General features: G+C 32.0%; 1 protein-coding gene across 2 annotated transcripts; it reads right to left on the bottom strand.

Annotated features, from left to right (window-relative positions):
* Positions 1–2479: 2479 nt before the first annotated feature.
* Positions 2480–23335, bottom strand: LOC127719209 (actin-related protein 3). 2 transcript variants are annotated; one of them, XM_052225227.1, is made up of 11 exons: positions 23184–23335; positions 19100–19280; positions 16774–16884; positions 15496–15591; positions 15025–15132; positions 14059–14202; positions 12275–12448; positions 10288–10380; positions 7159–7284; positions 6144–6227; positions 2480–5231 (listed from the first exon to the last, which is right to left on the bottom strand). In XM_052225227.1, exons 1-11 carry the CDS (start codon positions 23225–23227, stop codon positions 5136–5138), a joined length of 1257 nt encoding a protein of 418 aa, XP_052081187.1. In that variant the 5' UTR covers positions 23228–23335; the 3' UTR covers positions 2480–5135. The 2 variants fall into 2 exon arrangements, with proteins under 2 accessions (XP_052081187.1, XP_052081186.1); XM_052225226.1 differs by lacking the exon at positions 23184–23335 and adding an exon at positions 22743–22931.

Raw genomic sequence — 23335 nt, 5'->3', positions numbered from 1 at the left:
GGAATGAACTGCTAAATAATCCTTCTTTTCCTTTCTTATTCAAGAATCAACGCTTATTCATTGCATCTATAGTACATCTTTATTCACAAAAAACCTTTGCTTATATACCAAAATCAAAAGAACATTCTAAATCTAGAACCATCTATAAATAACTAGAGAAATGATTAACAATCTATTTCATGTATTTTTTGTAACAAGGTAAATTCAGGAATTTGCTAACACTTTTTGAAACGTAAATATGAACACAATGACTTTCACTATCTATCTAGAATATTCTAGTACGATTCATCACTATAATTCCAATAACAATGTAAATTATATAAACAATGTCAAATAAAAGAGGGACGAAAGATACCACAGGGACAGTCAAACTCATAGATCGAAAATAAACTGACAACGCCATGGCCAAAAATAAAAAGACAAACAGACAAATAATAGTACACAAGACACAACAAAGAAAACTAAAGACTAAGCAACACGAACCCCACCAAAAACTGGGGGTGATCTCAGGTGCTCCGGAAGGGTAAGCAGATCCTGCTCCACATGTGGCACCCGTCCTGTTGCTCATGTTATTACAAATCCGGTAATTAGTCTAATTCGGTAGGTCACAAAGCCATTCGTGGTGAAAAAGGAAGTGGATTATAATTACGACATAAGGAACATATCCGATATCATCTGTGAAACGGTTATTCCATAACGGTCAACCAACTCGTGATGGCGTCCGTAAAAGGGGTGATTTAAACTTCACCATTTGCCAATCATTGTCTTTATAATTGCGTACTATTAGCAAAAACTGTACTTATCGCAGATGATACATGTATCTTTTTTAATGGCTTGAAGATCCGACTCTTGATTATATTACCAGTCATTATAAGAGATCATTATAATATTATCACCATCTATGATCTAAGCAAAAGTTCAGATATGCTTGGATTAAATTACCCGTCAATATTGATGAAGATTTCCAATGTGTTTCTAATTGAATCTTCTGTAAATACAGTCTGTAGTGATGGCCATGTTGAATGTTATCTAAATTATTATATTTTGACATCAAACGACCTAAGGACCTCTTAATTTACTGATACAAATAGAATTTTCTGTTTCAAAATTGACCATGTGACATCTCTCAACTAAACATATTGAAGATGAGGTATTGTTGAACTAGAGTGCACATGCTAAAATGCAGTGTTCTTCCCAGGGCCTTTTGTCATCATGGTAATGGGATGTTATATTACTAGAATATGATGCTGTCTAAAATGATTTCCTTATGGATAGTGTAATGGGTGTGATGCTTTAATTTCTAGAAACAAGATGTTTTTTTCACAATTTGCTGTTTACCAGGATGCTATATGAAATTTGTAAGGAGAACACTGAGAATGTCTCACCTGCTTTACTGACCATGATTGATCTTATGTTGATACTTGTAGTCTTAATGATAAATATTTACTACAAGTATCACATAAATAACATTATCAATGATCCATGCCAATGAGGTCGAGATCAGATAAACCAAGCCAGACAGATGTGTACACCTTACAATCATTCCATACACCAAATATAGTTGACCTACTGCTTCTAGTATTTGAAAACAGGCCAAACCTCAAAACCTTAACATTGACCAATGAACCATGAAAATGAGATCAGTGAGATGAAACCTGCCAGACTGACATGTACACATAACAATCATTCCATACATCTCATATAGTTGACCTATTGCTTATAGTGTAGTATCTGAGAAAGAATCTTATCACTTAACCTTAACCTTGATCATTGATCCGTGAAATTAGGTCTAGGTCAAGTGAACCCTGTCTGACAGACATATAGACATTTGTAGCCGACTATGTGGTATCGATTTTGCTCATTGTTGAAGACTTATAGTTGTAAACTTCAATGTCATTTGGTCACTGTCTCTGGTGGAGAGTTGTCTCATTGGCATATCTTCATACTTTTATATTTCAAGGAACCCATATGCCAGATATAGTTATCCTATTACTCATAACAAGTGAGAAATTCACAAGATAAAAAAAGACATTTTTTTTAAGCAGTCTCTGAACCATGAAAATGAGGGCAAAGACAATGGACACATGACAAATGGAAATTTGTAATATAAGGCATCTGTATATAAGGTCGGAAGCTTCTAGGTCTTCTACCTTCTGAAATATAAAGCTTCATACAAATAGTTTATGCCACCGATGTCTCACATTCAGGCTTTACAAACTCTATCATTATATCAATGGGAACAGGATAAAGGCTTGAGTACTAAATTGCTGAAATTATCTACTTTAAATTAAAAAAAATGATATTATCTCCCTTCAATTGAATATAAATCAAACTTTCCAGTAACAATAATTTATCTGAATGGGTATATATTTTAGGCACAGGACAATTCGATAAATTTCTTCTTTTACCTGAAACAACACAGGAGTTATTTTTGCTGTTAAAATCCACTAGCCATGTTGAATCAAAAATAACAATACAATTTATAAATATTTTATGGTTTTAATTAAAAAGTTTAATATAATTACATCATAATTTCATTTTTACAATTATTTTTTTATATATAAAATTGCATAATCCTGACTCCTCTTAAATAACAAGCAAACATTTTTCTGTTACATAATATGTATTTGAGTTTGACAACCCATAAAAAATATACACTTTACTTTGAATGTGTACATGAGTATGTATTTCCAAGATAAAATGCTTTTTTCGTGGTTCTAAATGCATCACTTGTAAAACGTAGACTGAATAGTATCCTAATTGCATGCTTACTTCTTTACACAAAGCACTTGATAAAACATTTTTTTCAAGTTATTTTTTGCTCTGATCAATATGAGTGATTATAATTTCTTTTCAGGCAATAAATGATCCGTAAAAATTGTAAAAAATGTGAAAAATAAAACTTATGTTACTGTAAATGCCAATTTATCATACAAAGAAGCAGGTAACCATTTTCCTTTATTTTCTAACAATTTAGCACTTCCAAAAATCTAAACATGTTCGAGTATGGAAATTGTCTTCAAAATTTGTATCTAAAATAAAAATATTTATTTCTCCAAACCAATCTCACAAAAAATTGCTGCTACTCCAAAATTTGCCAAGATTTATTTTTGACATCTAGATTTATTTAATTTTGGCAGTAAAAGGCAGTGGTGTAGTCTGTGTGTATACTTGTAGGCTAAAGTATCCATATCATGTCAATATTGGTCATCCCATTATATTTCGTACTTGAGAAAACCAACTTTATTCATGCTGGAAAATACCAGATAAGGTGTTAATTGAATTCTTAACACTTTTACATTGTATAATGAAAGGCCTAACTCACAGACAATTTTTTGAAATATTGCATTTAACTCATTTCTTTATCATGAAATTTGTAACATATTTTTGAGGAGAGAAAAAAGTCCTATCCACATACAAGTAGGAAAATTGGGCTTGGGGAAACAAATAATATTTTGACTTTATCCTTGTAGACAAAAGGACCTATTTTCTCCAGTAACAGTTACATTTTGTGTTGTATGGTACATGTATTTAAGTATTATCAGAATCATACAAAGCAAGTCCAGTAATAAAACCCATCTATGCACGAAGCATTCAACACTGCACATATATTCTATCTTTTTATAAATAGCACCATGGCTGAAAGCATTTTCTATACATTCATTATACAGTTTAGTCTTATTTGGAATAGCTATTTTTTAACCAGAATTTTTATTTAGTTACTTGACAATGTTAATAAGAGAGTTCAGTGTTATATGCTAATCAACTTAAAGGATAATTTCTTATAAATCACAGTTTATACAGAAATAAATACAGTACACAGAATTATGATCACAATGTTATACAATAGATATTCAATTTGGCTCCAGGATTTAATTTCAATTTGTATGTAAAGTACATCATTTGTACATGAACATTAATTTCATTAAATCGCTGATGCATGAAAGAGGCTTTGATTGACTGGTTTTACACTGGTTCCTCTATCCAATTCAATAAAAAATATCAAAAATGTTCTTTTACATGTATGTGTAAAAACATCAACAGTATAAGAAGACATGATTCTTATATAATCACTTTCTATGAAAAATATCAATGGCATCTTCTTCATATTTGTTCAAAAACATTTTGAAACATGATCTTTCATTACTCCAGTTACATTAATCATAAAAAATTTCACGGAAAAACTGATCAGAATGTAAATATATATATTAACCTTTGACCTCTTGCATAAAAACAGACATGACCAAAATCATTCATTCCTGTCACACAAGTTCAAACATACATGGAAAAAAAGAGGCACCAAAATATTAAGGCTCCACCTTCGATTAGAAACCTCTTTGCTGTAATATCATCAATAACCAGGCAATATCGTAGATTCATGAATATTCATGTCAGTTTCTTGACGAAAAAAATTTAGACATCTGTAAAATGGAAAATTAAAAAAATTATTTTTTTCTTCACGCCACGATATCACTGGTACCCTTTGACAATAAATGAATCCACAATACACTACACAATTACTGGTTGTAAAAAAAAGAAAGCACATTGTTATAATCTGCACCAATTAAATTTGTTCCCTTGCTTAGACAATATTAAATTAATTTGAACTTTTCTCAATCCTTGATTCTTTGTTTTGACAATGTTAGTGTATAAAGTTTCCACTTATTACTGAATATAATAAAAGAAAAAAGAAAAACAATCATTACATTTTTAAACTTCGAATGGAAAAAATACTCTTGATCCTTCAAAGTCTGATAAACTTATACAGTAATTCCAGATAAATCATTTTTAAATGGTCAAAAATTCTAACATCCATAGATAACTTTCTAATTCCCAGTTGAGCTTTAAATATATATGCATATATTAATATATTCCCCCAATCTGAATATGTTGGCATAACATTTCAACAATGTTTAATCATATCACATTCACTCAACGGTAACTGATTTCCACTTAAAAATAAGATGATTTTCACTTCCAAATAAGTCCTACTGGTTGACATGGTGTTTTATGAAGCAGAATTTCCAAATGTCTAGCAATGGTTTTTTGTAAACTCAATTTGAATAAAGAATCCAGCAAAAGTTTCATCCAATTACAGTCCAATTTTAAAAATAGTCCTAGTATCAGTTTGTACGTTATTGCATTGTACCAAACACTGGATTATGTCTACAAATGCTTGGTCCATACTCATCATAATCTGCCTTTGTGTGACATACTTTGTAAAATTCAGGCTGAAAAAGAACATAGAAATTATTATTAAAATGTTATAATTTTTGCAATATGGTTCAGAACACAGAACCTTTGATATCCAGAAAGAATATTCTGGGGCCATTGGTGTTGATGACAGATCTTTGATTTGTTTTTAATACACTTAATTTCGTAACTTTTTTTCTAGACTCCGAGTGATTTGGAACTTATATTGTATAGAAACCTTTTTCTACTGTTTGTTGAGTCCTCTAAGAGATGTCTGGTTTTTTTTGGTCATTTGGTTGACATCTCATTGAAGAATATCCCAAGTTATTTTGTTAATTTTCATGCTTAATTGGAAATCATTGTCAGAAGACTATGTTGAAATGAGAAAGTTTAAGGCCACTTCTTTGGTTTTATTAATTTCAAAAAGTATTATAAATCCGCCATCCATAAGATGTTCATAAGACATTATTCTGTCATATATCAATATCTGTAATAGGGATTCAAACATCTTCAATTTAGTGCAAATCTGTATAAACTGCCAAAATAGCTCATTTTCAGATCTTGTAATCAAAATTAAGATATGTGCTAAGGCTTTACCGAAAAAGATCTTTTTCTAGACAATGTATTTCACAATTTTAATGTGTGTAAACAAATCTTTTGGTTAAGGCAATGACTCATATATAATTTGTCTAAAAACTATGTGTTAAATGGCCATTTTAGGCCAAATAAGTTAATTCCTACAGGTTTATTCCATCATATTGACATCACAAGTGACCTTTCTGCACTTAAATATCCAGATTATCTTAATTTACTGTTCATTTATCAATAAAATTTGATTAATTTTCAAAGGCTGGTATAATTTTTCTTTATTTTTTCATTTCAGGGGCCAATTAATGGCTCCTATCATACCTCCTTCTTTCACTATATTATATAAGAGATAATTGACTTACTGTAGATGCCAGCATACTACCACCAAACCATACAGCATATCTCTGCATATGATGTGTGATCACTTGTACATCTATTGGTTTTGGCTAAACATAAAATTATAATTTTATTTGTTATTTTATATAGTCTGTCATATAGTATGTATAGAAAGAGTAGTTAAAAGAAAACAGTAGCAACATGAGCACAAGATATGCACACCAATGGATACTGAAAATGTTTAAAAGAACGAAATTGAAACACAGTAATGATTATTAAATCAGAAGGCAGTAAAATGATCCGTCAGAAAAAGTTTACTTAAATGAAGGAGTGATATGTGGAAAATTGCCTTTATTCTAAAAGTTCTAACAACTGTAGAACGACAAACTCAATATTTTCAAAATCAAAAGGGAGCTTTTTACCACCGATTCAAATACTTCACACCATTTTCATAACATTTGATTAAGTATTCTCTAGCTTTTAGATACAAAGGTATACCATTATACACCCCATCTCTGATGGTCTTATGGAAATAGTAAAATTAAGCTCTTTTTATTGTCTACCTATCTTTGTTAATACAAACACATTTTAAAGATCTTTTCCAAATATGTTGCAATTTTTTTTTTTGATTTGGAACACATCTGTTTACATTTCTTGTTTTCATGATAAAATTAATACATTTCCTATCATTTCTGACCTTAAAAAATCATAGGTGTTCTTGGTTGATATAACTTTCAGTAAAAAACATCCAAACTAAGGTTAAAATTCAAATACGAATTATATGTCTTACACACTGTACATCATAGTTGATACAAAAGTTGGTCTTCATGGAAACAGAAATGCACAAAAAGACAAATTTACATTTAAATTTCTTCCCATATATATAAATATATTTATTGCCTCTTTTCAGATAAAACAAATTCTAAAATACCTTAATGACCTACCCTATTCTTTTCAAGGTCAACCAATAGACCTATAGGTTCTAAAGTTTATAAAGGCATTTGTATTTTGTATCACTGTGTTTATTCATACTGAACATACCTTAATTCTACCTTGACTTAATTCTTCACTAATTTTTAATCTTGCGTCTACGACTCTCTTCACATCACGCTGCATTTTTCTACCGAAATCTTTAAACATTGTTGATCCTCCAGATAGAACTACATTCTAGGTAGAAATAATATTACACATTAGCTAAAAACATATTGAATGAAAAGATAGGTGTACTGTGAATTAATTATTACATTTGATACCAATTTTCTTGGTTTTTGTGTGTAAAGGTAAACCACGAATTTAAATGTTCAACGAAGTACAAATTTTCTATAGGCTTGTATACAGACTTTGGCAAATCCTCAAAATCAAACATCCACTAAAATACAACTTTTCCTCAATCCATGAAAAATTGGTACTCATGTAAACAAATGAATCCACAGGAGTTGAAAATTTCAAATGTTTATTAAACTTTTGATTGTGTTTGTTCTAGATCTGTGCCATCTGACATGTTTGCCCTTTTTTCATCCCATCACAATAGGACAATATAATTGTCAGAAATTGTTCCCTTATTAATTATTTGGTATATATGTTGGACCCTAAAGTGCGATGGGGAAGCTAAAACGTGATGGTCATGCTAAAGTGCGATGGCCCACGCTAAAGTGTGATGGTTTGATACGCTAAAGTGCGATGGTATGTGCTATTCATTTGAACACGCTAAAGTGCGTTTTTCCACAAAAGTATCGATGTTACAACGTTAAACAACATTATGACGAGAATGTTTGTCCAGAAGAAGAGAGAAACAAATGATCACAATCAGGGACATCTTTGGTTGTTGCTGGAAGAGGTTAACTTAATTTGTAAAATTGTTAAAAGAAATTTAATCAAAACTATGTGGGGTGCCAAAAAAGTCTTCTTTTTTACTTTCTAATTGAATATTTCTAGAAAAAAAACATCAATATGGTTTGTTATTTCTTTTAAATAATGAATGTACGTCAACTAGACAGCAACCTAACGACAGATGTGTAGTAGCATCATATGATTGCCAATAAGACAACTCTCTAGCCAAGACCTAATGTCATTAATGTATGCAACTTTAGGTTATAGTATGACCTTTAACGGGGAGCATTGGTTTACACCGCATAGTGTTCTATTAAGACCAAAGGGCCTCAAAACAATCAGTGTAAAACAATTCAAACGAGAAAAATAACAACCTGATTTAAATACAAAACAATAGACGAACAGCAAATATGAAATATACCAACAAATGACTACCACTAAATTCCAGATATACTAACTACTGTAATGTAATCATTACACTTTTTGGACAACTATCTTACTTTAAATAAAAAGTAAGAAGATGTAGTATGAACTATCCATCCAACCCCAAATGTCGTTCGTGTATGCAACTAATAATCATACGGCCTTCAGCGTAAAGCCTTGGCCCATAATGCATAAGCTATATACATGATATAGGGTTATACAATGACCAGTGTAAAATAATTCAAAAGAGAAAGACTACGGCTTGATATATAAATAAAACAATAAACGAAAAAGTAATAGGAACTCAGCAACAAAAGAAAACCATTGTCTGAACTACATTCCCGTTACACCATCGGACTTTAGCGTGTCATACCATCGCACTTTATCGTGTTATCTGATCGCACTTAAAAACAAACAACCATTGCACTTTAGCATCTGACACCATCGCACTTTAGAGTACGATCACACTTTAGAGTCCTACATATATATAATTTTTTTATCGTCTAATGTAGTTAATCTGTTTATCGATTTCTGACAATTATATTTTCCATAAGTGGCGATCATTCCCATTGTTACTGACGTGCCAGGAAGTGGTAACATTCAACAATGGCCAGGTTGGAAGAGAAGCCTTGTGAAGTGGTAGGAACAATGGGAAGTTCGTCCATTTAGATACCAAGCCTTTAGAACAATGTCATGTATCATATAAAAGTAAAATATGAACTCAAGTTACATTGTAAACAAACTTTGTTTTTCTATATTTATCTTATAACTCTTTATTGCTACTTTCACTTTTCATTGTTCCTCTCATCTTGACAACACACATTGTGACGTCAAATTCAAGGTAACAGTTTGGGTACTTCAGTAAATAATTTCTGTATGTAAATTGTCCTGATGACGCCAGCTTGCAGGCGAAACATGTAGACCATAGTAAACAAGAGTGCACACACTGAAATGTCTCGCCTTCTTTAATAACCATTGATATTATATTGATAGTCCTAAATATAAAGCTTTACTACAACTATCGCATAAACTTCACATGATCCAAGAAAATGAGGTCAAGGTCAGATGATACCTGCCAGACAAACATTGACCAATGAACCATGAAAATGAGGTCAAGTTCAGATGAACCATGCTAGGCAGGCATCTACAGCTAACAATTCTTCCATACAACAAATTTAGTTGACCTATTGCTTATAGTTTAAGAAAAACAGACCAAAACACAAAAACTTAACACTGAGCAATGAACCTTGAAAATGAGGTTAAGGTCAAATAAAACCTGTGTGATTGACATATAGATCATAAAATATTTCCATACACCAAATATAGATGAACTATTGCATATAGTATTAGAAAAAAAAATACCAAAACTCAAAAACTTAACTTTGACCACTGAACCATGAAAATGAGGTCAAGGTCAGATGACACCTGCCAGCTAGACATGTACACCTTACAATCATTCCATACACCAAATATACTAGACCTATTGCTTATAGTATCTGAGATATGGACTTGACCACCAAAACTTAACCTTGTTCACTGATCCATGAAATGAGGTCGAGGTCAAGTAAAAACTTTCTGACGGGCATGAAGACCTTGCAAGGTACGCACATACCAAATATAGTTATCCTATTACTTATAATAAGAAAGAATATAACATTACAAAAAATCTTAACTTTTTTTCAAGTAGTCACTGAACCATGAAAATGAGGTCAAGGACATTGGACATGTGACTGACGGAAACTTCGTAACATGAGGCATCCATATACAAAGTATGAAGCATCCAGATCTTCCACCTTCTAAAATATAAAGCTTTTAAGAAGTTAGCTAACGCCGCCGCCGCCCGATCACTATCCCTATGTTGAGCTTTCTGCGACAAAAGTCGCAGGCTTGACAAAAACTATCAACTCATTGCCTTACCTTATAAAGACCTCTGCGGACATCTATAGGACAATTCTGTATAACTGTATCTACAACTTCTGAGATAGGTGTTATAAAGTCTGGATTTGAAAACTATAAAAGAAATATACATAATTGTACCAAAGTAGGTTTATTCTTTAATTTTTAGTTTTCAAATATTTACAACAAAGATGGAGAAGAAACATAACATATTTTTCTTTATTTTTTAAATGATAGATGTTATAGTTTCAGCATTCATGCACACTGATTTCTATCAGTTGTTTTTATTTGGTGCATCTAGATCAATGGGAAGTTTGTTTCTTACTTCTCTGAGGCATTTGTTGACATTATTTCTATATTTTACTTATGGCCACGACATTGTCTTTCTTCAAACTGATGGTATTGTCTTATTTTTTGGCTTAACTTTTGTGATTATACTATCCATTAATATATACACTTAATAGACAATTTCCTGTTAGACTTTTTAACTTAATTGTTATGCATATAAGGGAAGATAATACTCCTTAAAGAAAGGGAAATACATTTTGAAATAACAAAATTCGTAAGGGTTCCGCGGAACCCAGTGTCTCGCCTACTTTTTCTGTTAATCGCAGACTCAATAAAAATATTCCTCTTGATACTATCTTTTGATTGTAAGAAGCTTCTGTCCAAGTTTGGTAAAATTCCAGGATAGTTTATGATTTAAAATAACTGTTTAAAAACTTTAACTGCAGACTGAATTTAATGTTAACTGGAAGAAAACAAAATTTCCTTCTAGATACTAGCATTTGATCATAAACAAGCTTCTATCCAAGTTTGGTACAAATCCAAAATAGTATAAGAAAGTTATTAAAATTTTAAAAACTTTAACCACAGAGTGAATATGTTGTTTCCTGGCAGAAAATCTAAGTCCATTTAAAAGTAAAATACGGAAAAAATGGATTTATTTTTTTTTACAAAATTTCCTTCTAGATACTAGCTTTTGATCATAAACAAGCTTCTGTCCAAGTTTGGTACAAATCCAAAATAGTATAAGAAAGTTATTAAAATTTTAAAAACTTTAACCACAGAGTGAATGTGTTGTTTCCTGGCAGAAAATCTAAGTCCATTTATAAGTAAAATACGGAAAAAATGGAATTTTATTTTTACAAAATTTACTTCTGGATACTACATGTATCTTATGATCATAAACAAGCTTCTGTCCAAGTTTGGTAGAAATCCAGGATAGTTTAAGAAAGTTATTAAAATTTCAAAAACTTTAACCACAGAGTGAATATTTGTGGACGCCGCCAACGACAACGACGACGCAATGTAGGATCGCTATGTCTCGCTTTTTCGACTCAAGTCGAAGGCTCGACAAAAATGAAAAACTGGATTACATTTGTGTACCATTTTCAGTTTTAAAGGCCCTAAAAACAAAACAAGTTTAAAAGTTCTACCGAGATGTATATTTTTTCATATAAAAGTCTTAACATAATGCAAACTGACACAGATTTCTTATTTAATATGCCAAACATCTGAGCAAACAGTGAGATGACAAACAGTTGAACTGTTCTTAGATTTTTAGGGTAAAATTAACTAGTTTGTTCTTATGTTGTACTGTCCCAGGTTAGGAGAGGTTGAGTGCTAAAAAAACATGTTTAAACCTGCCACATTTATTAAGTGCCTGTCCCAAGTCAGGAGCCTGTAGTTCACTAGTTTTTTGTTGGTTCATGTCTGTTATATTTGTTTTAAAAAAATGTTTTATTATAAATAAGGCTGTTAATTTTCTCAATTGAATTGTTTCATATTTTTCATGTTGGGGCCTTTTATACCTGACTTTAGGGTATGGGGTTTTCCCATTGTTGAAGGCCATATGGTTGCCTATAATTGCTTACATCCACTTCATCTGAACTCTGGAGGATAGTTGTCTTATTGGTAATCATACCACATCACCTTATTTTTATATTATACTATTTAACAGCTGTATCAATGATCACAATTTACACAAATGCAAATAGTAGAATACCTCTGGATGGAAGAAAATTTCTGGACCAAGGAATCTTTCATAGCCTACATCTACAGCAAACTTTTGTCTGGTTATACTATTCATGCCTTCAAATTTCTTCATCCATTTTGATGGATCTGCATCATATTTGGCAAATTCTTTAGCTATGTCTGGACACACATATGAAAATCTTTCCTAAAAAAAATATAATAATTTATCTTTGCTGATAAATGACATTATTATTTTACTAGTGACATTATATCTTTGTCAAAGATCTGATTAAATCAATGTGACCTTTTTACCTGTTTGGTCTAGTACCTGATTTTTAGCACTTACTACTGGATAATTTAGAATCTGGTGATAGGATGTTTGCATGGCAGGAGATGTTTATTTGTGTTCTGTGGAATTGTTCTTCTATTCACAAATTTTTTTGTTTTTTTTTGTCATGGCATTGTCAGGTTTTCTTTGACTAATGAATTTTTAATGTTGCCTTGGTATTTCTACCTCTGTTATTATAAACAATCTTACAAATAGAAAGAAATATCAAATGCTGTGCAAACATTTTATAATAATAAATTAAACAAGCATTCTGTGAGTATTGCCAGGCAATACATAGTCCCCTACCGCTTAAAAATTCATTGTACTGAACAAAATTCTAACTTGATCTATAACTTGTCATGGTGTAAACTATATAACAAATATCAGGACAATTACACATGTACTTCAAGCATGACGAAAAAAAGTGGAAAATTTATTATTTGAGTGAATTTTCCAAGGACCATAACTCTGCACAAAATCATTAGACAGGACCAAAATTCGATGTTGATCTGTAACTTCTCATGATAAAACTATATATCAATCATCAAATCAATATCTTCAAGCATGACAAAAAAAAAGTGTGGAAAACTGATTATCTGAGCAAATTTTCTAAGTTCAAGGACCATAACTCTGCAAAAAATCTTGAGACCGGAACAAAATTCAAACTTGATCTGTAACTTGGCATGATAAAACAATACAACCAAATATCAAATCAATATCTTCAAGCACGAAGAAAAAAAGTGTGGAAAACTCATTTGCCAGATTGACGGATGGACAGACAGACAGACAGAGTGCAAACCTAAAATCCCCTTAGACTTCTTCAGTAGGGGACTAAAAAAAAAATAGATGGGTTAAAAATCATCAACATGATTAAGGACATGGTAAAAACATGGTAAAAACAGACACAGTATTTCTCTTGCTTTTTTTTTCTTTTTCAACTGATAAATTCTTAATGTCAAAATAAAAAAAAAAACATTGATGACGGTTTTCCTACTTACCCCCCTCACCTAAATTGTCAATCCTAAAATTCCAATAGGTACCCTTGGTAGTGAATTGTGACAAAGTTCCAGGACTCAATATTCTCAAGTTATAAAAATTTAACATCCCCGCCCCAATTTTTTTTTTTAACAAAAGCCCATTTACTTGCTGCACTTCTGCAAACTTTAACAAAAGCCGCTTTACTTGCTGCACTTCCTAAAACTTTAACAAAAGCCCATTTACTTGCTGCACTTCCTCAAACTTTAACAAAAGCCCATTTCCTTACCATGCTTACTGCACTTCCTCAAACTTTAACAAAAGCCCATTTACTTGCTGCACTTCCTCAAACTTTAACAAAAGCCCATTTACTTGCTGCACTTCCTCAAACTTTAACAAAAGCCCATTTACTTGCTGCACTTCCTCAAACTTTAACAAAAGCCCATTTACTTGCTGCACTTCCTCAAACTTTAACAAAAGCCCATTTACTTGTTGCACTTCCTCAAACTTACTTTTATTGCTTTTGCTGTTTCTAATGATTGTTCTGGTGGAATGCCAACTTCTCTTTCTCGTAATAACTGCTGAATAAAATATGTTATATCTCTCCCAGCAATGGGAATGTGTTTAATACAACTACCTATCACATATCCTTCAGCCTGAAATGACAATGACATTGACTTCTAAATAATATATTATAAAATATTTGGAAGAAAATTATTAACTTATTTTTATATTTTTTTTACTTAACAAATGATATCATGCAGAAACTGTTGTGTTTACAGACATATGACAACAGCAGCACCAAACAATTACAGGACCAGGGCTCGCGCTATCAGGCGACTGGGACTTTTCCACATGTGACTTCGCTTTGTCCGACCGTCAAAAGCGATATCTAGTCACCCCGGTGTTCACAATAGTCGCTTTCAGTTGCTTTCGTCATTGGCAATTTTCAATTTTTACTAGATCAATGAATCAGCAATATTTCATTTATAAGCTAGTGAAGAAATTCTATGACATAAACGATTTATTTCTTTAATAAAGAGGTGAAAGCATTGTTTTAAAGATTGGCTGTATGTTATTTCAAACAGACAACTTTATAAGAAGTATTTTCTTTCACTTCCGGTACGTATACTTGTTACTCAAGAGCGTACATCAAAACATTCTGATTTTTCAACAAAAAAAGTTTGTTACTTCATTAGAACATGTAGAAAGTGATGAAATTTGCCATTAATTGATGATTCATCCCTTAATTGCATTAACCCTTAGACTGCTGCATTTATTTCTATTGTACTTTTGTGTATTGCTGAATAAAAATTTAATTAACGACTACTTTAACATGTTTAATTTCAGTTAGTTGTCTGTCTGACTGATTTCATATGCATAATTTATTTTAGAGATAATTAACTGTGCTAAACTGATTGTGCATGTAACACTTTTCGTATTTGTTCTTTAAAATAAAAGTTCCACTGCCAACTTACTACTGGAATAACATGGGTAACACCATCCCCAGAATCTATCACTGTTCCTGTTAGAGTTCTTTCCCCTACTTGTCGTGATGTCCACGAAGCAGCCAACGCTAACACAGCCTGTCAAATAAAAGGCAAGATAAACATTGATTCATGATTTCACATGATAGCAGGCTAAGCAAAACAATTTGGTTGTCATTTTCACTCTCAACCTTGACTTTTTGTCTTCATTATTTTCTTTGGAAGTCTTGGCTGTGTTGTTGAGTTGCTGTCTTATTGATGTTTATCTACATCTCCTTTATATTCATGATTTTTGCACACTGAAATCTTCAAGATAATATCTTTGAATAACTTTAATACTTAGCACAATGTTCATTGCGAAAATAAAAATAAACACATTCATTAACAATATTTGAGGATGAAGAATTGTCTCCCTTGCTTTTCTTTCTTATAAATTATCTCCCTTGCTCATTTATAACATACCTGTACAGCAATATACAATCCAGGTACATTGAAAGATTCAAACATTATTTCAGCTGTGTATTCTCTATTTTCTGGTGTGTTAAGTGGCGGTTCTGTCTGAATAAACAAATAATATTCAAATCAAATATATAAAACAATTCAATACAAATTTGTATATAATTAACATGATATTCCTTACATATGTGCAGCCATATGACAAAAAGGGGGGCATGGATAGCACTAATTGCCTAAACAACTGTTTGTATGTTGTATAAAAAACCATCTTCAACCTTTTAATATAGCTTTAGCTACACAACAGCCCGTGTGGATTTTGCTTTTTCCACCGGCCCACCGTGGGCAGTCCACCCGTGCCCACTCTAGCTATAATCTCTTTTTTGTAAAAATATTGATTACAAATGCTTATCTGCTTTTTTCAAGTGATTGTACTTGCAAGTCTTTAGATGAAACAAAAGAAATTGAATGCCCACTCCTACAGGTGGGCAGAGTGGACAAGGTACTAATTTTGCCCACCCGGTGCCCACTCCCATGGTGGGCCGGTGGACAAAGCAAAATCCACCCGAGCTGTAGTGTAGCAGTGAAAAGTTATTTTGCATGTTTACCTTTTTGTGTGATGTTTATTTTGTAATTTACAGCTTCTCTTTTAACATTGTCTCATTCATTTCTCCTGTTCAAAATTATGCCTTTTAAATAAAGAACACATCTTACTTTTTCCTTGTTTCTTCTTTCCATAAACTAAGATTATAAACTGAGTTTCTCTAAATCTTAGCCCATTTATACTTTCCTCACTTATTTTTTAATAATAAATGTGAGTTACATTTGAACAAACTTAGTTCTTCATTGGTCCAAATTCAATTATGATGTCAATTGTTTTGCTTCCTTCCGGATTTGCTCTAGTGATATCACAAAAAGGTGACCTTGTTGGATGACCTCACTAAACAGAACACATCTATTTGAAGAACATTGGAAAAGGAAGACAAATTGCATCTAAAAACCCTTAAAAGTCAGATTCCACCACAGTGTGTTCACAATGATATTTCTCCACATTCAACAGTTTAATACTAAAAATTTAAACCCCTTTATAAGCTACTTGTTTAAATTTGAAAATTTAACTGTCTTACGTGGAGAAATATTGTATCACACTGTTTTCCTAATTACATAAGCAACGTCAATGATTTTCTTTCTAATGAGAAAATCCGTATAACTCAAGACTTGATAAGGAAAATTTCACAAAAAAAGAAAAAAGCAAAATTTTTGAAAATAGCGATAATCTATATTTACCAGTAAAAAATAATGATCCTCTGGTTCAGCTCTGAGGTATTTAAATATCACTTGTTCCATATATCGTTCCATTAAATCCCAGTCTTCAATTATACCATGTCTAACTGGCCACTGAAAGGTATTTAATATTGTTTTAATATAAGATTTTGTAATCTACATGTAGGTGCAAGATAAAAAGTCAGTAACATATTAAACATACATGTAGGTTGGTTTAAAAGAGAAATTTAATTTTTTTCCTCCACTTTAATGATTTGTTAACAAAACGAAGGCATAAAAATATTTCGCAGATTCCGTAAAACAAAAGGAAATGTCTGTCAAAAGGAACAAATTAATAAAAATAATACTAACTGTTATTTGAATGATAATCTGTGAATGTTTTAATGAATAATAATGTTAAATGAAGCAAGAAAACCAATTATTTGATATGATTGTTTCCATTAATAGTAGAAATGATCAAAACAAGTTGGAAAATGTGAAATGTTTGACAGAAATTACTTCCCATTTTTTGACGCAAGGTTTATGTGTTACAATGCTTTATGTTGACACTGGTATAATGGTTTTAATAAGTGTAGTCTAATTATTCACTCATCTCAGTTTCAGAATCTATTGCTTTTCTTTAATTAAAAACATCTGTGATATATTTTTTTTTGAATTTCAAATAACTTGCTTAATAGATGCTTGTTTGTCAATAAATGTTATGATAGCAACATGTTCATAAAATCTTGCCACATCATTGTAGGTACTTACATAAGCCTGTTAAAATTGTATTTCATAATGAACATTAAACAAACACATGTTGGATCTTCCAATTAACTTTATTTAATCAATAGTTTTATCAAATCTGTTGCTAACATAAGTTCTGTCAAACTTGCCATCTTATGCTAGCAACATTTGGATGTGCTACAAATTAGAGTTATCGGTCCTGGTTTGAAATCTTGTTAAATGTCAGGCTGCTGTATTTTTCAGGAGTTCTAAAAATGACTTTCAAGTAGGATAAGATCTCCAATGTTAGTTAAATATCTCAAATATATATCGTCTGTCAAATTTATCTTATGTTAGCGCAATCTTATGTAAGCATCAAGTCTGTCAAAATCTTATGTTAGCAACACTATTTAGTCTGTCAAATCTTATGTAAGCAACAATAACGTCTGTCAAATCTTATGTTAGCAACAATAAAGTCTCAAATCTTATGTTAGCAACAATAAAGTCTCAAATCTTATGTTAGCAACAACGTTCATGTCTGTCAAATCTTATGTTAGCAATTCCAAGATAATCTTATTTTAAAGCTTTTGCAATTTCTTTTTTATTAGTATAGATGTTAAAAAATATTTTTTTCAATTTGCCTTTTATATTTAAGCAAGATATACATCCAAACCTTGAAAAAACTGAATATATCAGGATTGTTCGTGTTGCTAAGTTATGCTAACATAAGAATTTTCTGTCAAAATGTCTGTCCTTTTTCTTATGATAGGAACATTTTTTTAACGTGTCCTTTATTTAAAAAATATGATGTGAATAGATCTATTTTTTGTCAAAAAGTCTTTACTATATAAGTATAACTTGTATTCCAAAACAGAAGTTCATTGGTGTTGATTAATGTCAAACATAATTATGGAATCTGCCTACAGTTAATAAAAGCAGATTATTTAAAAATCATTTCAATTAACATTAAAACCTAAATTTTAAGGTAGATCTACTACTACAAGAGGGTGTTTAACGACCTTGACTACCCATGGTTGTCTTGCACGGTCTGTAAAATGACAAAAAGGTAGAACAGGTGTCTTCTGTCATCTTGAATTGCAAAAATAGTTGAATAAAATCAGTCTAGATATTAATGAAATATGCAAATTTTGTAAGAAGAATGTAATTCATTTGTAAGACTTTCATCTAAATGTAGAGAATTTTGTGTTTTATCTTATTTTCAACACTGTTCTTGTTAATACAAAATATTTTTTGTATGATTCATTTTTTGCAACTCTGCCACATTAGGGGAAATAACTCAGATAAGGCTTCTTTTATGAAGGAATGTGTTATGACAGTAAAGACACAATGTATTATGCCTTGTGACCTAGAAAACAATCATGACCTATCAACCGTAGTCTTTAAACAATAAAGTGTATAAACCCAAAACACACATATTTTTTGTGGCCTTTGCTTTGCCTCAATTAGTTAAATAAGTATTTGATATTGTCTCTCACATACACCTTTACCCCCTACACTGATGAGTATTGTGTAGTCATAACATACACCTTGCAAACAAACCTTTAAGCCTGTTATCTACCATTTTCATTGTAACCACAAATATTTTTTTCTAAATTAATCTTACCTTTACACTGTATGATGTTGCATTCAAAGCTTCATCTCCAATAAAGAAATCGAGGTCCTCCACCCCTTTACCAAGACGTTGTATAGCTTTATCTCCCACTGATGCAGATTCTTTTACAGCAATGGCTGACGGCACAATGAACTGTGGTTCTGTGTTACCGGCATACCCCATCTTTGTGTACCTGTACAAATGCACACAAAAAATAACGCGTTTCATTATATATATATATATCAGCAATTTCACAAAATTCGACAATTAACCATATTAATTATAACCAAATTCTTTCATGTATTGTCTACAGTCTTATACCTCAAAATTAAAATAGCCAGGCAGGGGTGCAGATTAGAGAGTACCATAAGCAAAAAGAGAAAATTCATACTTCATCATGTTTGTTTAAGTTCCGAAATGTTTGCTTTTGAAATTCAGTGTACCAGCTAGGATTTTAAAAGGGCGGGGTGCCTATCATGAAAAGGACATTTAATGTGTAAAATGATAATATGCAAAAAGGGTATGTTTTAATAAAATTTTAATCAAACACTGGCAATGACTGGTTAGGCAAAAAAAAAAAGTATATGCCTGTTTAAGGTTACATCAATAAAAAAAATAGGGTAGGTAGGTCCATATATCCATTTTATTTTTTCATCTTATTTTTTGCGACATGATTATGGGCCATTGGGTCTGTCTTGCCGTGGTCTGAGTTTTCCATGGGTCGAGTTCACCCAAATCTTTAATAATTGGATTATTTCCTTATGGTATTGATTGAAAAAAATGGCTGCAAAGTGTTTATTTCATCACACGAGTCGTGAAATTCCTTAAAAAAGTTGTCATATTCACGTTTGTGAAAGTCAGGATGTATCAGGAAATTGATCTCTTTTATTGGCAACTCTAAATAAGTTTCTGACACGAGTTCAATTAATTTTTCACTTCACATAAGAAATAACATGTCTTAGGGTTGGCGCTCAAAAGCAGGGTCAATTGGGTAACTGTAAACGGACATATATATATATATATATACTTTTTTGCCTTATAACTACACAAGTACAACATGAATACCAATTACATTACTGAATGAATGAATGAATGGTGCCAGTGGAGGGCAGGGTACTTTTTTAGGTTGGGAAAGGGCAAACTGCTAAGTGTGTTTTGATTTACCCAAAGCATGTAAAGGTCCATCAAACATTAATGTCATGAATAAATAGAACAGTCTTTCACTAAAGGTTGTATTTGTTTGCAATTTACACATTCTTATCCTATATCCCTTTAATAACAGACACAAATTTTCCAATTGTTTTTTTATGATTGTGGCTTATTATTACACTTGTGTGTGTGTGAAGAGTTCTTGAATAATTTACAAGCATGTTCAATTTCTACTTGATGATAATGGAAACCATGTTGTATCCATAAAAATACCAAGAACATTTCACACAAAAGATTTTAAATAAAATGCTCTGCTGGGGCGCAGCTTGATACGACCGCAGAGGTCGAACCCTGAACAGTTGGGGCAAGTATGGACACAACATTCAAGCTTGATACAGCACTGAATTTGGATTGTAATTAAATATTTGACACAGCATAGGTTTCTGACACAGAATGAATGTGGTCTAAGAACTTAATTTTTTTTAATTTACCTATTCAAACCATATCGTTATTATTTGCTTTTATATATAAATCAGAAATAACCAATTTAAAATGGAAAATTTAAAGAAAAAAAATCCCCCCCAAATTTTTTGAACCCCCTTATGATTCATCATCCCCAAACTCAATCCCAGCCTTCCCTTTGTGGTATGGTACCTTGCAGTACAATTTCAGAGAGATCCATACACTTGAACACAAGTTATTGTCTGGAAACTAGAAAAATGCTTGTTTTTTGGCCCTTTTTTGGCCCCAAATTCCCAAACGTTTCAGGCAATTACCCCCAAACTCAAACCCAGCTTTCCCTTTGTGATATGGAACCTTGTGGTACAATGTCAGAGAGATCCATACACTTACACACAAGTTATTGTCATGAAACTAGAAAAATGCTTGTTTTTTGCCCCTTTTTGGCCCCTAATTCCTAAACGTTTTGGGCAATTACTTCCAAACTAAATTCCAGCTTTACCTTTGTGATATGGAACCTTGTAGTACAATTTCATAAAGATCCATACACTTACACATAAGTTATTGTCATGAAACTAGAAAAATGCTTGTTTTTTGCCCCTTTTTGGCCCCTAATTCCTCAAATTTGGAGGCAATTACCCCCAAAATCAATCCCAGCATTCCCTTTGTGATATGGAACCTTGTGGTACAATGTCAGAGAGATCCATACACTTACACACAAGTTATTGTCATGAAACTAGAAAAATGCTTGTTTTTTGCCCCTTTTTGGCCCCTAATTCCTAAAAATTTGGAGGCAATTAACCCCAAAATCAATCCCAGCATTCCCTTTGTGATATGGAACCTTATGGTACAATGTCAGAGAGATCCATACACTAACACACAAGTTATGTCTGGAAGTTACAAAAATGCTTATTTTTGGCCCCCAATTCCTTAACTGTTGGTACCATAACCCCCAAAATCAATCCCCACCTTCCTTTTGTGGTATTAAACCTTATGGTAAAATTTCATAGAGATCCATTCACTTAAACTAAAGTTAGAGTGCGAAAACCAATGTGTCTTCGGACAATGACGCCAACGTCATACCAATATACGACCACAAATTTTTTTTGCTGTCGTATAAAAACCAGAGGTTCCATAGACGCTAAAATAAATTATTTAAGATTATTACTTTGTTCATTTTTTCCCCTTGTTAGCAATAATAAAAAAACTGCATTCTCTGACTTTATAGAAATATGTATGTTGTTAGTTGAAAAGTTAATTTCCAAGGTATACAACTGCCAAGAAAAGAAAAGGGGGTAATTTTTATGCTAGACTTTTTACTGTATGTAAGGTTTTGCATATTTTGTATTAATGCTTGAAAACTAATTCTCTATGACACTGAGTTTTCAAATTTTGTTTAGCTTTTTTTTAGACTTATTAATCGTGAATATTAAGAGAAAAAAAAATTAGCAGAACTTTCCAATATTTAATCAAAATGGTGGTGGCCCCAAAAAAGATATTTATATTTAAACTTGTTTTGATTTTTGCTCCCATTTATCACTTTCATTTACAGGCCATTGAATGCATGGTTTATATTTGTCGACCTGGTTTGACAGTCCTTTATTTTCAAAAGTCTGAAAACTGTTGTGTTAATACAGGAAACATTGATATTTGTCATATACATGTACACGGCTATATCCACAATAAAATTTTAATCACATTGAATCTTTTCTACATTTGATATGACATTTGGTTTCTTCAACCTAGAACCCTCGATTTTCTTATGTAAGAGCCTAGGTTAAATTTCTTTCCTAGTGTGTACATACATGAATATCACCTGCTATTACACTGAACTTAGTGCCAAGTGTCTTGATATCTTAGACATTTCTTTTCAATTATTACAATTTTAGAGAAGATACTGAAGTTAAAATATTGCTATCTGCCTATACTATAGCTGATTGCATTTAAAATGAATGCAAATAACATAAAAAGCCTTCATTACTTTCATTTCCTGTATCAACTTGAACATTTTTAATAACTTTTTCTTGTATTTACAAATTGTACAAACCCAGTTCCACAGTCAATAATAACTGCTGGAGTCCCTGTGGGACCAAAGGACTTTCCGAACGACATCTTATTGAATACACGCCCAGAATATTGCAATAAGTATAAAGATGGCTGAAGGAGATGGTCCTTGATGTCCTCAAGGAAGTGACAACTTTGTCATCAGGTTTATTGCTATTTTGTCATAAAACGTAGCTTCCTGTTCTATTTACATATTCATAAACCGGCAATACACAATTTTTGTTAATAGATCACGTGAACAAACTGAATAAGAAGGAAGTATTTAGTGTTCATTTTAACAACCAATACAAAAGATGTAGATATTGTTTACTGGAGACGGTGCAAATGCATTAAATGCATACACCTTTCAGCAAATCCGCCCATTTTTATTTTCGCAGGTAGTAGGGTGGGTTTTTAAGGGGGATTGAAGTTATTTGTTGCATACCCGGTTCCACAGTCTACTACAACCGCTGGAAGTCGTCCAGCCATTGTTTATGATTGAATGTATGTTAAATAAAGTTGTTTGGAGTTAAAAACTGAAAGCAGGAAGTGACTCAGCCGGCGACATGAGAAACAACATGGCCGATGGGAGGTGAT

The sequence above is a fragment of the Mytilus californianus genome, unplaced genomic scaffold (assembly GCF_021869535.1).
Source record: "Mytilus californianus isolate M0D057914Y unplaced genomic scaffold, xbMytCali1.0.p SCAF_103, whole genome shotgun sequence".
NCBI lineage: Eukaryota > Metazoa > Mollusca > Bivalvia > Mytilida > Mytilidae > Mytilus > Mytilus californianus.
This window is presented reverse-complemented; position numbering and strand designations above follow the sequence as displayed.

What these genes read in the sequence shown, in the direction of transcription:
- LOC127719209 (XM_052225226.1), bottom strand. Translation starts at nt 22,807, where the DNA reads ATGTCGTTCGGAAAGTCCTTTGGTCCCACAGGGACTCCAGCAGTTATT. An exon ending in CAACATCATACAGTGTAAAG is followed by an intron (nt 16,885 to 19,099) that starts GTAAGATTAATT and finishes AATACCTTTCAG; the next exon opens with TGGCCAGTTAGACATGGTAT. An exon ending in GATTGTATATTGCTGTACAG is followed by an intron (nt 15,133 to 15,495) that starts GTATGTTATAAA and finishes TTTATTTGACAG; the next exon opens with GCTGTGTTAGCGTTGGCTGC.